Source organism: Odocoileus virginianus, chromosome 5 (assembly GCF_023699985.2).
Source record: "Odocoileus virginianus isolate 20LAN1187 ecotype Illinois chromosome 5, Ovbor_1.2, whole genome shotgun sequence".
In the NCBI taxonomy this organism is placed as follows: Eukaryota; Metazoa; Chordata; class Mammalia; order Artiodactyla; family Cervidae; genus Odocoileus; species Odocoileus virginianus.
The window spans coordinates 11,712,795-11,727,602 of NC_069678.1; the positions used below are offsets into that span (position 1 = coordinate 11,712,795).

The 14,808-nt window shown below is 53.0% G+C and overlaps 2 protein-coding genes across 6 annotated transcripts; one reads left to right on the forward strand and one right to left on the reverse strand.

Annotated features, from left to right (window-relative positions):
* Positions 1-205: 205 nt before the first annotated feature.
* On the reverse strand, positions 206-10,700 carry SHC1 (SHC adaptor protein 1). 5 transcript variants are annotated; one of them, XM_070467437.1, is made up of 14 exons: positions 10,550-10,700; positions 9,574-9,718; positions 6,922-7,089; positions 6,302-6,372; positions 5,712-5,775; positions 5,434-5,553; positions 5,107-5,160; positions 4,865-4,916; positions 4,590-4,716; positions 3,439-3,637; positions 3,283-3,352; positions 3,066-3,200; positions 2,662-2,900; positions 206-1,845 (listed from the first exon to the last, which is right to left on the reverse strand). In XM_070467437.1, exons 2-14 carry the CDS (start codon positions 9,577-9,579, stop codon positions 1,717-1,719), a joined length of 1,434 nt encoding a protein of 477 aa, XP_070323538.1. In that variant the 5' UTR covers positions 9,580-9,718; positions 10,550-10,700; the 3' UTR covers positions 206-1,716. The 5 variants fall into 5 exon arrangements, with proteins under 5 accessions (XP_070323538.1, XP_020768024.1, XP_070323539.1 ...); XM_020912365.2 differs by lacking the exon at positions 9,574-9,718; XM_070467438.1 differs by lacking the exon at positions 10,550-10,700 and having other exon boundaries at positions 9,570-10,529.
* A 247-nt stretch (positions 10,701-10,947) lies between these two features.
* On the forward strand, positions 10,948-14,808 carry CKS1B (CDC28 protein kinase regulatory subunit 1B). The gene is made up of 3 exons (XM_020912369.2): positions 10,948-11,099; positions 13,548-13,675; positions 14,289-14,808. Exons 1-3 carry the CDS (start codon positions 11,041-11,043, stop codon positions 14,339-14,341), a joined length of 240 nt encoding a protein of 79 aa, XP_020768028.1. The 5' UTR covers positions 10,948-11,040; the 3' UTR covers positions 14,342-14,808.

The window sequence follows — 14,808 nt, forward strand, 5'->3', positions numbered from 1 at the left end:
ACGAACATCCCCTGGGACGGTGGCCCCGCACGCCCCACCGCGCCGCACCCTCCTACGCGAATCCCTAAGTTCTCACTCGAGCCCGACCCAAGCGAGTCCAGGTGAGGCCGAGTCCGAGTCCGGCCTCCCGCCTCCCGCCTCCCCTCCTGCCGTGGGGGGCGCCCAGAGCCAACAATAAGCTGAGACAGAGATCTAGAGGCCGAGGTAGAAGAAATATGGACTTTAATGATTCTTTCCCTTTGGTATAAGTGAGACCCGTGAAAACATCCAAACAAAAAGAAAAAAAAAAGGGAGGCGAGGATTTAGATAGTCCACTCTCCCTTATCTACAAGGCCTAAAGACAGAGCAGGACCGGCTCCTCTGTTGCTGCTGCAGGGAGTGGCCTGGAGAAGGGAGAAGGGATTCAATAACCGTGACCCCGTGACCCCCCCGCCTCTTGTGAAACTAACAGCCAAACTTCTGCCTCCCCACCCCAAGGTGGGAGAGCCAAGTTTCTCTAGTCCTAGCTTACACTCCACTTCTCTGGGTCTCTCTGGTAGAAAAGATAATGCTACCGGTTCCAACTGCCCCACAGGTCGGGGTGAGGAAAATGCCAATAGTCGTAAAAGGGCTTTGAAAAAGTCAAAGAGGTGATGTATAAATTTCATCGATTATTATCATTTTGTGCTCAGGAATAAGCTATGGAAAACAAATTAGGAAAGTAAATCTACAGCCCTAAAATATACGCATATAAAATAAAAAACGCAGTTCCAAACCTACGGATGGTATCTGGGGATTGTCTACTGCTTTAAAGTCTCAATGCCCCTGTTCCCACCTCTACAAAATCCTGCTGGGATGACAGCTCCATCATCCCCCCACCACCCCTGCAGGGGGTTGGCAGGACAGAGGCCAGGAGGAAGGGCTGTACTTTGGCTGTAGAGTGTAACATGCATGCAACATGGGAGGGGTGGGCTTACGAAATGTATATACAGAGCCCTGGGTGAGGGGCCCCGGCCAGGAGGCACTGAGCAAGGGAGGGGCCCATCTCCCCCCTGGCTGAGAGCTGGGCTCTGAGGCAGTCTCTAAGGGCTGCATATCCCAGGAAGAGGGGCAGCTGCTACTCCTGCCTCGGTTTGCCCCACCTGAACTCGAGGAGGTGCTGAGCAAGGACAGGACGGGGTCCCAGAAGCCAAGAAGCTGTCAGCACCCCCATCCTTGACTTCAGGGGCCCAAGAACTCTTTGCATAAAATATCTTCAGACCTAGGAGATGGTCAAAGGCACAAAGTTTAAACGCTGGGAGGGAGGGTTGTTGAGAGGAGTCTGGGGTACCCTGAGCCCAGGGGTAGACGAAAGGTATGATTCAGTTCCCCTTCCCTGGAAGGGTGATTGCTCCGCAGGGCCTATCACCACAGAACATCTTCCATCACCAGGAGGCATCCTGCCCAGGCCTCCAGCACCCACCTTGGGGAAGGGGGTATCAAGTTGGCACGGGAAAGGCCCAGGGAAGGAGGCCACTCTGTACATTAATACTTTGGTGAGGTCTGGGGAGAAGCAGGACTCCACCCCTGGTTCCTGACTCAAACCCTCTCACTCAGCTGCATGCTGAACCCGGTGTCCACAGTATCCCCAGTCCTACACAAGGCCAAGCCCATGAACACTCCCAAGTGAGGTCCTAAGAGTCAGGGAATAGGGTGGAAGGGACCGCAGGGCATCTTCTGAGAGAGCACTGGGACAGGTCACAGTTTCCGCTCCACAGGCTGCTGGAGACACAGTTCGCTGCCCGCAGAGATGATGGGCAAGTGATTGTCCATGTGGTAGCTGATGAGGTGACTGACACTTTCAAAGCGGTGATCCTTTGTCCGAACCTGGGGAGTGGGAAGGGAGAAGGTCAATTCAGGTGAAGAGTCAGATAAAGCCTATTTCCAAGGCTGAGGAAGCTGGGATATTCAAGAGGGTTGAGGCAGGAGAAAAAAGATGGCAGCAGAGGGAGGGCCCTCGGTCCTGATCATTGAGGCTTCTCTAGAAAGAGAAGCTGGAGACAGCTGTGGGAATGGGCAAGTCAGTGAACTGGGAAAAGGCAGAACAGACATCAGCCCAGAAGTCGTGAAACTGAAGGCTAGCTACTCCTTCCTTGACCTGGAGGAAGGTGATATGTCTCAGAAGAGGATACATAGTACAAAAAGAGACATGCAAAGGAGGCTGAGATTGCTGTAGAAACAAGACCAGTTATGAGGGGCAGGAGGCAGTGCAGACAGGAGACAGGACTCTGGTCTGATCCCTGAGTCTGGAGGAGCTGGGGAGGCCCCTGGCTCATCTTGTGAAAAGTTTTGGGATATTTAGCCTCCAGACATCTGACAAAGAGCACTACAACTTCTGAAGGATGGTTTCCTTATTTGTCAAAAGAGGGACTAGTGAGATGAGCCCTTTCTAGCGCTCGAGGGCATGAGGTTTGGGGACTGGAAAGGACTGAAGGGAATACAGCTCAGGTGAAGGATGTGAGGAGGGAAGGAACCCTAAACCACTAGACGAGGGAGATGCCAGACACCTTGAGAACAGGGTAGGCCCAGACAGAGGTGCCCAGCAGACAAAAGTCTAGGAAGCAGTGAGGCAGGAATAGAGCCTCAGGTAGGATACTGGACCTTCCTTTCTGCCGTGCCCACCTACACCCTTGCCACACTCACCACACCCTCAGGGTCCACCAGGAGCAGGTGCTTGGGCTGCCCACTCTGCAGGCCGGTGAGCACGTACTGGCCCGGCGTGGTCGTGCTTTCCCGCACCAGGAAGTCCCCGTTGACTTGTAGCAGTGCCTCGGCCTCCCGCCGGCTCAGCTTCCCGTGGAACCAGGGCTCCCCTCGGAGCTGCTCAGCCATGGCTGTTGACTGGGGAGGTGGAGGCATTCGCAAGGCATCTTCAAAGGGCTCTGGGGATACAGAGAGAGGGCTAGGAGAGGCAGCTGACACAACCCTATGCTCAGGACCCAGGCCTTTAGGGAGGGGAGGCCAGGAAGGAAAAGAGCAGAGAGGCAGGAGAAGAGGAGGAACCAAGTGGGAAGATGGAGACACAGAAAGGCGACAGGCACACTCACTCATGTCAAAGAGGTCTCGGGGTGCACTGCCGTTGATGGCAGGATTGGGGGGCCCGGCCCCAGCCCCTGCTTGCCGGGCCTTGTCCAGGTTCTGGACATTGACATAGGAGGGGTCATCAAAGAGCTCTCTGCCTGCTGAGGAAACAGAGGCTTTAGAGCGCCACCCCCCACCCCCTGCTTCTCAGTCCCTGCTCTGCCCCCTCAGTTCCCTTCATACCTGAGCACGGTGGCGGGGGCGGCATCTGTTTGCGGGCTTCTGGGTCTCCCCCAGCAGGCTGCCCCACAGGCTGAAGGGACCAAGACAGAGTGAGGCCAGAGGCCCTAACCAGCTGCTCCCATCCAAGCCCCGCCCGCCTCCGTCCGAGCACCTTACCAGCGTGGCTCCCAGGTGGCTGGGGGTCTGGGCACTGGGTGGAGTGGGTCGAGCAGCCCCTGGGAGGGCTCCTTCCCGAAGCCTCATGTCCACCACACCCCCAAGGGGTGGTTCCTTCCCCGGGAAGTCATTATAGTACTGATGGTCAGGGGGCTCTTCCTCCTCCTCATCCCAAGCTGAGCCATCAAAGCCAGCCATCCTGAGAGAGACAGGAGAGAGAAAGGAGCATGGATGGGAGGACGGAGGGAGATCAGAACAGCGGTCACGTATTGGGCATTCCCTGAGGGGTAGGCCTGAGGCTGGGTGTTTCATATATAATCATTTCATTCTCTGGAAAACTGATAAAGCAGATACTGTTTCCTTCTCCAGTTTTTTAGGTGAGGAAAATGATCATCAGGGATAAAAAGATTTTGGTCACACAACTAAGAAATGGTCGGATGGCATCACCAACTCGATGGATATGAGTTTGAGCAAACTCCGAGAGATAGTGGAGGACAGGGAAGCCTGGCGTGCTGCAGTCCATGGGGTCACAAAGAGCTGGACACAACTTAGCAACTGAACAAGCACTACTACTGGTGGAGCAGAACGTCAATTCAGATTTGGCCTTAACATCATGCCCTTGGTCGTCATGCGGTCTCCTAAGAGGGAGCGGGAGCACCAAGTACCAGGGAGGGGGTGCTCCAGAATATTCTAACACCTCCTCTAAACACTCAACCCTACCGGTCTAGGTGGGAAATGTGACCATCTCAGGTAAGAGCCATCCTCCCTCACCCAAATTCTTGATGGCTTCTAGAGGCAAGAACGTGAAGAACTAAACTACATACGGAGAGAAGCACAAAAGGACAGACCAGAAACGAGACGGCTGGGAAAAGAGAAGCCCATCTAGCCAGGGAAGAGCTGGACGTCCTGCACTGCAGCTCCACCACGGGCACCCGACGGGAAGAGCTGGCCCTGCAGCGGGCAGGGCCACGGAACACCTTCCTGCCGGCCACAGGAAACTTAAGAATAGCAGGAAGCAGGGGCACTCAGGTTATTTCCTTCCCTGCCCTTTTCTGAGCTGGAGTGTGGGAAGAGCAGGCCTCCTTTTCCAGTTCTGGTCTGGGGCCCCCGGGAGCGGGCTGCCCACCCCCCCACCCGCCTCGCCCACGCACCTGTCGTGGGGGGTAACGAGCCTGGGCGGGTTCCTGAGGTACTGTTTGAAGCGCAGCTCAAAGGCCTGGCCGATGGTGCTGATGACGTCCTGAGCGAGCCCTTCGGGACACTCCAGGATGTGGCAGGCTGGGGGCGCAGCAGAAGCTATTAGGGAGCTGGGCGGAGGCGCAGACGGGGCCCTTGGCCTCTGTCCTTGGCATGAGGGCCCCCCGGGTCCTGCTCACCTGCCCCTTGGACAGCCAGCCCCACCCAGTGCTCCCCATTCACACCTCACCTCTCTGATTCACCGGGTCTTTGGCAACATAGGCGACATACTCGGCTGTGTCCTGGGGTGGAGAGAGTCAGAAGAGGCCAGTTAGCTAAACTGTACAGCCCCACACCACTCCTGACCCCTTCAAGCCCAGTCTTTCTCAGACACTGCCTCAGTCCTAGCAGGCTTGCTTCTCTTGCCAGTGTCCTCCCAATCCCTAGCCCCTTACTTTCCTCCCACCACCTGAGCTCCATTCCCCAACTCACCGGGTCCCCGCCGGATGCAAACGAGATGGACTGCATGTGGTGGTTGGCGATGATCTGAGGGTTGGGGCAGAGGATGGAGAAGGAAGGGAATGATGGGCATCAGGCAGCCTCAGGGTCCACTGGGCACCACCCACCACTGGCCCAAGACCCTGGCGTCCCAGTCTCATCCTTCTGGCTGCTAAACGCATGTTCTCCTCATCTCCTCCTTCCCTACTGTTCTACTGCTCCCAAGCCTTCTCTCCCAGTGTCTTACCCTCATAACCAAGTTCTCGTTTAGCCTTCCCATCGATGTTTCTGCCCACCCCCCTGCCGCCTCACCCCACCAACCTGTTTGCAGTCTGCGGCCATGAGGTTGAGGCTGCTGGTGGAGACGGTCAGAGTGATTGGCATTCCAGCAAATTTCAGGTTACTCCTCCCCAGAATGGAGCTGAGTGGACGGCTACAGGGCTAGGGAAGGGCCCAAGGGTCTCAGAAGCTGGGGGGTCCCCCACACCAGGAAACCCCCACACCCCTGCCTTCCGGTCTTCTCCCCACCTGCCCCATACTAGCCTTCCCCCTGCTCCTCCACATCTCCCAGCATCCCTAGCCCCACCGACCCCAGGTACCTTTCTCCTCCTTGTTGCCCCCTTAGCACCCGGCACAGCCTCACACACCAGACTGATGGCCTCCCTGGGGAAAGAGGGATACTCAGACCCAGAGCCTGCCTCCCACTTGGCTGGGGCTGCCACAGGGCTGGGGGAGGGGAAGGCCAGGCCAGACTCCAGGGACACTCCAGGCTCTTTGTCGTGGTGGATTGAATTAAGGGCCTTTAATATTTGATGACACTGAGAGGCCGCTTCCTGGCTGATTGGGTTAGGGCCTCAATGGGTCTGGCCCCACCCCCTTCCAGCTACCAAATGTCCCATCCCCTTCCCAAAGGCAGCAGCAACCTTTCATCTACCCCCATTTTCCACTCCAGCTCTAGCTGCCAGCTGCCTCTGCCACCTCCCCCACAATTCCTGGGGCTGGATAATAAGGAGGAGCCAGGTCAGAGTTGCCCCTTTACATTAAGACTTGGACTCACTTCCCTAACTTTCTCTCAACCCCCTTTACCACCCAAAGATAAGCCATCACTAGCACCATCACCAAGTGACCCATTCTCCCCACCCCTCGTGAATCCTGGGACTGCCACCCTCCTCCCCCAACCCCCACTAACCTGGTGACCTGAGTCCGGGTGTTGAAGTCGAGGGCGCGCATTGACTGCAGGACCTCCACACAGCCCATGTACTGAGGGGAGGGACAGGACACCGGTAAGCCACCTCCCCCCACCTCTTCACAAAGGGCCCTAGGACTTCTCCTTCCTTGGTCCCTCAGGGAAGTAAAGATGAAGAAGTTCTGCCCACTGCCCATGGCTATATCCCACAACATGCAGGACAAGAGGGGCAAAGAGAGAAGGGCAAGCTAGGCAGACCTCATGCCTGTGGGAAGAGAATCTGCGAGGAGTGATGGGCACTGGGTGGGATGGAGTGACTCTCCAGAACGCGGGGAGGAGACTGGAGGGGATAGTCAAGAGTCACTCATGCCGACACTGACTAAGGGCTTGTGCTGGGCTTTGTGCTAAGCCTGGCGGGGTGGGGGTAGGGGAGTCACAAGAAGGAAGGGGCCCCAGACAGAGCTGGAAGGGAAGAGGCAAGAGAATTGGAGAAGGGGCAAGAAAGGTATAAGAAACAGGACACCAGAACCAAGGGAGTGCTGGGGAAGAGCAGGGGAGAGAGATTAGTAAGCAGAGGAACTGGAGAGGTCCGCAAGGGAGTGGGAGGGGGGATGTTCACTCACCCGAACCAAGTAGGAAACCCCGGGTCCCATGACTTTGTCGTTGGGATGCAGCCAGCCCCGGGTGGGCTTATTGACAAAGCTCCCGTGGCGAGTCCACTCCTCGCCCCCCAGCTGGCCCCCTTCCACCCGAGTCCTGCGCCCGCCGCCTCCACTCAGCTTGTTCATGTCCTGGAGGAGGGGCAGGGGGCCTGAGTCCAGCATGGCTGCCCCTACAATCCCCTCCCCATCCTCGTTTGCCCTTCCTGGCTCCCCCTTCAGCCCCGGGCGCCCCCCAGCTGGGTTGGCCAGCTTCAGGTTGCTCATCCGGGGGAAGAAGGAGCACAGGGTAGTGGGACTGTCGTCCCCAGGCAAAGGTGGTAGCATGGGCCCCAAGGATGAGGCTGATGGGGATGGCAGCTCCTCCGGTGGGGTGGACCCTGAAGCCCCCTCCTCCAGCGATGACAGAGACTCATTCCGAAGTGGGTTGTACTTGGGCTTGGGGGGCAGGAGATCCATGGCTGGAGTGAGAGGGAGGCTGCAGCCCAGCCTGGCCCCCCTGCCAGTCAGGGCAAGGGGGCCAGGCAGGGGGCATCCCAGGCCCTTAGCCTGATCGGACCTCTATGGCCCAGGGATCTCAAGGGTCCTGGGGAGGGAGAGGGACAAGTAGCTCTGGCTTCCCCAGCTCAGACCCAGACAGTTTCAGGCCCCATCCCCGCCCAGCGTGGAGCCTCTTCTCAGGCTGAGAGGAGAACAGGCTGGACCTAGAGCTGCCTGGCTCCTCCCCAGGGGCGGGGAGCTAAGGGGAGAGACCAATCCCGAGGACAGTGCTGACTCACAGGCTCTGAGGGGCTGAGCCCCCAACACTGCCCCAACCCAGAACTCTCGCTGCCCGCCAGGCGGAGCGATCCATGCCCCCCAGCCTGATCCCCCCACCCAACCGTACAAACAAGTAATTGGGGGAGGAGTAAAGTGGGAGTGGGAGGGAAGGATGGAGGAGTGAGGAGGAAAGGAGGGCGATAAGAGGAGGTCTGGATCAATCCAGACCGGACAGGGCAGGCCAAAGGGAGCAGGAAGCTGAGGGAGGGCAGTGGGGGATGGGGGGTAGGCTGAGGGAGGAAACAGAGGCAGCTGGGGGTGGGAAAGGGAGGGGATCCCTGAGCTCAGCAATTCCCTTCCTGTCCTGGTTGAACACTCAAATTCCCTCAGCCTCCAGCCCCAGCCACCCCCCACCACTGCCCCACAGAGGGGTGGTGGCCCCAGGGAGCCTGGGCCATTAGCCTCCTTGGCTATCACAGCTGTGGAGGGAGCTAAAGAAATGGGAAAAGGAAGGACATGGTCCCAGTGGATGCAGGGAGGGGCCAAGAGGAAAGGCAAAGCTGTTAAAGTAAGAGGAATAAAGTCCAACCTGGGTGGCACGTCAGGGAACCACCAGACAGGAGCTGGAGCAGAGGACAGTTTGGTGGAGGCTTGTTCTCCGTGCATGGCGCCTACCATGCCAAGGAGCAGAGGCCCAAGCCAAGTACTCTTCTGCCCCCCTCTTTTACGGCAAATAAGCTGTCAAGGGTAGAAGGGGTGGGGGGTGGCCAGGGCATTGACACTAAGGTCAGATCCCTAGACCTGCAGGTGAACACATACCCCTCCTCTTTAGTAGTGACCAGGGAAAGTGCAGGTATCCACCACGGAGCATGATGCCCCTCATACCAAGGGCAGAGTCTGGCCGGAGGAGATGGGGCAGTGCAACAGTTCTCCAAGAGAAGTGGCCAGGAAGGGACAGAGGGGCAGAAGACAAATCTGTGCTCATGAGAAAGGGGTGCCAGAAGAGGATTGAGGCTGGACACAGGGAACAGTCCCAAAGTCATTCCTTCCACCCACAGCATCCTGCCACAGCTCTGCTCCAGGGGGCCACAGAGGAAGTTAGAAAGCAATCAAAAAAAAGTAGTAGTAAAAGACACATATACCCTCACCAGGCTCACCTCGGAATTGCCTATCTTTAAATTTACTTTAGAATATTTTTTAAAATGCAAATTATCGTGATTACAGTGACCAACAACCCTGACAATTAAAACATGTTAGATACTGTGCTTATCACCGCCCCCATAGTCCTCAATCCAGGAGAGCTTTACCACTCCATGCACCACTCCTGAGAAGAAAATCTATCACTCTGTTTCCTAAGGCCTCAGAACTCAGAAACAGAAGGAGGAAAGTATTCTGCCAAAGCCTCACCGCCCCCCCTACACACATACAAACACACACCAGGATATCCTCATCTTTAGAGGTGGGCATTCTGCGGGTGCCTGCAGAATCCAGAGACAAGGAATGACCAACAGGTGCGGGCATGGTTAGAAAAGAGAGAGGAAGTAGGGCTCTTTAAATTTACAGAGGAAGAAAGGAGATTGCAACTGGGAATCCGAACGACTGGGTGTGGGGAAGAAGTTGCATGTGGCTTCTCAGCCCAGCAGGGAGGAGGAGGCAAGATAGGCGGAAAGTAGCAGGAAATGGCGAAAGCCTCAGGAATGTTTCCAGCAGGGAAGGCTGGGCAAGCAGGACCAGGAGAAATGCCCAGACTAGAACTCTGTTTGGGGGAAGGGAAGAGCCAGAGAAGTGGTAGGGCCTGAAGAGTCCCTTAAAAAAAAAAAAAAAAAATCAAACAGCAAAAAGGACACTGTTACCTACACCCATTCCAAGCCACCGTCTTCAGGTGGTTGAAAACTTTCTCTTCTGTCACACCCACATGTCACACATCGACAAATTCACGGCCCTACCCAGCTCCCGTCGTACAGGTATGAGACAAACAGCTGTTTCTGGGGTGGAGTCGGTCCTGGGAAGGGAAACTCAGGGAGTGGGGCAGGGAATCTATGAGCAAGTCTCCCTCCCACTCTCGTGCCAAACCCCAAGTCCAGCCCCCTTCAAGTAGGTCCACCCTTGGAACGGGCTAAGGCAGAGGAAAGGGGCTGCCTCTAATCTCTTACTCCTCAGAGTCAGAGATGGGAACTTTTGACTTCCTACCCAGTTTGAGCCTAAGAGCTCAGGAAAACTAAGCCAAGGGCCCCAAAGAGAAAAGGAACGAGGAAGCTCAAGCAGGTGAAGTTTCTGAGATTGAAGACAAAGCTCCTGAGGCGATGACAAGGGTCCAACCGGGATAACGCTCCTGAAGGGGCGTGGCCCCTCAAGACGCGTGCACCGGAGACTCCCAGGAGGCGAGGTTTCTGGACGATCCGACGTGGATTAAGGAAGGGGAGAGGCTTCTAAAGGGGTGGAACCCTTAGGGAGGCGTGGCCTCACGAATTCGAATAGTTCTTTGAGTAGCAGGGTTCTGCCCTTTTGGGAGCTAGGCTTTTGACAGACAGGGGTTAGCGGAGAATCGTCTCGAGGAGGCGGGGTTTCGGGGAATCGGAAGGACTAACGCAGGAGTTTGGAAGCATGTCTGGGGGTGGGGCTTCCAGGAAAGTTGGACTACAGGGTAGGGTTGGGGACAATAAACAGAAAATAAGTCGGGGTTCGGAGAGCCCCCTGAAGTTGGGAGGTGGGACTTCCGGGGAGGGGGTCGCAGGGGGCGGGACTTGTAAATGAAGACCGGAAGTAGGGTCCCGGGAGAGGGGTTCCGGGGTGGAGGAGTGGGTCACCTAAGGAGAAAAGTGTACCAACTCACCAGGGCTTCATGGAGTCTCCGCACCGCACCGCGGGCCGATTTGGTTCCGGATCACGCCACTGCCTCCTCAGGTCGCCGCTCCAACTTTCTCCCCGGGCCCAGCCTCCCTGGAGAAACTTTATTGCACTCACTTCCGGCCTCACTAACCCCTGACCCTCTACCTCATTGTCCCTCCTTCACCCGTCCCACTTTCCCGAATCAGCCAATGGCAGCGCGAGGACGCGCACAGCGGCAGTGATAGCCAATAAAAGGCCTATTTTTTACTCACGCAAATTCTTGAGCAATGTTCATTCCAATGAGGACTTGAGTAGAAGCAAATCTAAGCCAATCGGAGGCTCGAAGGTGGGGTTGTCCCGCCTTCCGCCAGAGGGACCAATAGAAAGCGCAGGCGGCGTGTTTGAAAGCGAGGCCAAAGAGGGTGGGAGCGCGTGCTGCTGGGAGTTGTTCGGAGGTTGGCGGCGCGGGGCTGAAGGTCCTCAGGCAGAGTGATCATGTCGCACAAACAAATTTACTATTCGGACAAATACGACGACGAGGAGTTCGAGTACCGGTTAGTGCCGGCGCGGGGGCAATATCAAGGTCGTGAGTTTTGACAACTGAGGGCACGAGAAGTTGGTAACGGGGACTGAAACAGCAGAGTTAGCGCATGCGCGGGAGATTAACGGGAATGGGCGTGTTGCGTGTAAAGCGCATGCGCGAAAGGTAGGGGGCAATCAAAAAAAACCCTGAAGTGATAGCGAATTTGGAAGGAGGCGTGGGTGGTCGTGGTTAGAGTGTTCGAATGTTAGAATACTGACCACCCTCAGCTTTGCGGGTTTCTGGACCATTCTGTCACCTCAGTTCAGTAAACTGAACTTGCCTTCTTGAGACTGCTTGTATTACAGCCACACTGTAGAGCCTTATGGGAGAAGGTGGCAAAGGCGAAGCTTGAATTTTCCTCGAGTCTTCAAAGTGCGGGGAGTTCTAAGAGAGCCTGGGTATTGCTTATTAATCAGTGGGAAAGGGGCGTGGTTGTCTGATTTGTTTTAGGAAGGGGGGCTTCGAGGAACTGGAATGGAATAAAACTGACCAGGAACACTGAGGAAAGACTTAATATGGCCCTAAGAAATTACAGTCAAATGTTTGAAGGGCATCTACTTAGGAAACAATTATGGAGTGTTTATAGGTTTCAGGTGTTCTGCTAAAGTACACGGATAAGCCATGGTCCCTGCTTTCAACAGACTAAAAAATATGTGGAAATACAGACAGGCTTCAGAAAGAAGATAATTGGTATGATAGAGCTATGTTCAGGTAGGTTGTGGTGGAAGCATGTAGGATTTACCAAGCATTATAAAGAAAGGACTCCGTACAGAGTTTGCATTTGATAAACCCTAAGTCCGTAATTCTAGATTAGAAAATAAGGCAAGACAATTTTACAAATGTTGGCATTCCACTAATCTGCAGTAAGCATTAATAGTTAAAACAACTGGAGGCTTGATTTTCTTGTGTTTCTTCAGCCTAGTGCAGGGCTCTGAGCCTTCTGGAGAACTTGGTGTATGCTGACAAATAGCCCGGCCCTGGGATCTCACTGGTGGTCCAGTGGCTAAGACGCCAAACTCCCAATGCAGGGGACCTGGGTTCAATCCCTGGTCAGGGAACTAGGTCCCACATGCTGCAACTACGATCCAGACCAAAAACAAAACAAAACACTCCAGCCCTGTTTGGACCCAATTAACTTTCTTTTCCTCAGCTGTTTTTCTCTACATCTGAACTAGGCTAACTAAAATTATGTGCTTAAAATGTCTTTGCAGGGCTAGGGAGACATCACTAGTTTTATCCTCTGAAGGATGTAAGTCTTGGCAGTGATATTTAATTTAAGGAAACATTTGGGTTTTTCTTTTTTTTGGTCTAAATAGTCCTGGAAGCCAGTCTTTATGCCAGGGGCTTGTTAGGATGTAAGCTGTTTTCAGACATTTAGACTAGAATTGACCCTCGGGGGGCTGGAGGGGTGGAATCCCTTTTACTTAGCACAGAGAGAGCATTAAATACAGTTTCACTGAACATAATCAAGTCTGGGTCACCCCAATTCAAGTAGTAATTTCTTTGCTATAAAAGGAGACATCCTTGGTTAGGAAAGCATGGAGTCTCCCCCCAAAGAAGTCTCGTGGCACATCCTTTCAAAGTTGAAAAATGTAACTGAGGATAGATTTTAAAAGATAAGATTTTTCTATTTCATTCTTGGGGGCAGGGGCGGGTAAAAAAGCCTTTATTTCACCAGCAGATAAATTCAGGTCATCTCAGACTTAGTAACCAAATGGATTGTGAGAAAATAAAGTTGTAAATTGTAAAACTTAAAAATAAGGGAGGGGATTGTGGACGTATTTATACATAGGCCAAAAAAATTTATATAAGTATAAATGTATAAATAGATATCTTTGTTGTTGTTTAGTCACTAAGTCATGTCCAACTCTTTGCGACCCCATGGATTATAGCCCGATAGGCTCCTCTGTCCATGGAATTCCCCAAGCAAGAATACTGGAGTGGGTTGCCATTTCCTTCTCCATGTATTTGATTTTGTGTTTTGGCTTTTCCACACAGCACTCCCTGATAGGCCTTTCCTCTCTGAAATCACTTCTCTCCCTTACTTACAACCCTGTTCAGAACAACCTTTAATTATTAACACTATGTGTGTATGTCTGGGGCTCCCGTTATATTGTTTAAGAGTAATCAACTAGAGGACTGTAATGTATCATCAGTGCCTGGGATTTTGGCGCTCATTCATGGGTGTTATTCGTTAATACTTACTTTCTAATATACTTTCGTGAGAATTTATGTAACTTGGCCCATAACTTGGGCTTTATTTCTAGCTGCCTTTGCACTACAGTAAGATTTTATAAACTCCCTGCCGTTACAAACTGGTTTCTCTTGTCTGTCTTGGCTTTACCTGCTGGCCCCCTCATCTGATAGATTGTACCCAGTACTAATACAAATTTCCCACCTTCCCATGTTTCTATTACAGGCATGTCATGTTGCCCAAGGACATAGCCAAGCTGGTTCCTAAAACTCATTTGATGTCTGAATCTGAATGGAGGAATCTTGGTGTTCAGCAGAGTCAGGGATGGGTCCATTATATGATCCATGAACCAGGTCAGTGCAATGGCGGAAAGCAACCATGTAGGACCAAGGAAATGAAGGAGGGGATGATTTACTGGTTTCTTAACTCACCAGCCATCTAGAAAAACAGGAGTGACCAAAAATAAGAAATAAAGTATCTGGGAGATTCAGATACAACCTGTCACTGGAGGGGAAAAGAAAAAAAACAAAACTCCTTTAATCTCTAATTCAGTCAGAGAATAAATATACATATATATATTTAAAGGCCACATATATCTTGGTGTAGAGGTTATGGCCTCTTCTTCATTCTCCATCAGAAAGTGAATTTTGAGGTGTGTTCCAAATAAACAAAGGAAAGTATATTTCTCGATAAGGTACCAGACACCAAACCACCAGGCAAAACTAATAAAGGACACCCTGGGGCTATAGAAACTTAGCAAGAGAACCGATATTAACAATTCTGTGCTTGGCACACAAGCCAGGCTTCTGGGTCTGCTTCTAAGGCCATATGCTTAAATCTTCATTTAGTTACAAAGATCTAAGTGGTGATAGCTGGGAAGTGGGAGTGGGATGCACTATAGGTTGTGCATAGGACGGTGTGATTTTACTTACTCTTTAGATCTCACTCACTCACTCACTCTTTCAGAACCTCACATCTTGCTGTTCCGGCGGCCACTGCCCAAGAAACCAAAGAAATGAAGCTGGGGAGCCACTTTTCAGCCTCAAGCTTTACACAGCTGTCCTCACTTGCTAACATCTTCCTGATGACATTATTGTGTTGCCTTCTTGTTTCTCACTTTGATATTTAAAGGATTTTCAATACACTGAATGTGCTGGTGACTGCTTTGCTTGTTGAGCAGAACTGACAGGAAGGACCACAGCCCAGCTCGATGAGTGAGTGCTCTCTGGGTTGCAGCCTCAGCTGTGTGACCCCCAAAATCTATGTGAGCTCTGAATCCAGCAGAACACGCTTGACAGATGGAGAAAGCATCTGAGAATAAGACCACGACTATTACAGGGATTGTGTAAACTTGGCTGTTTTGGTTTTTTCCTGCCAGGTGTTGTGTGTATGTTGATTTATGTTTCAGTATATTGGAAACTTTCCATTTTATTCCAAGAAATCTGTTCCATGTTAAAAGCCTTGATTAAAGAGAAAGTTTTTATGA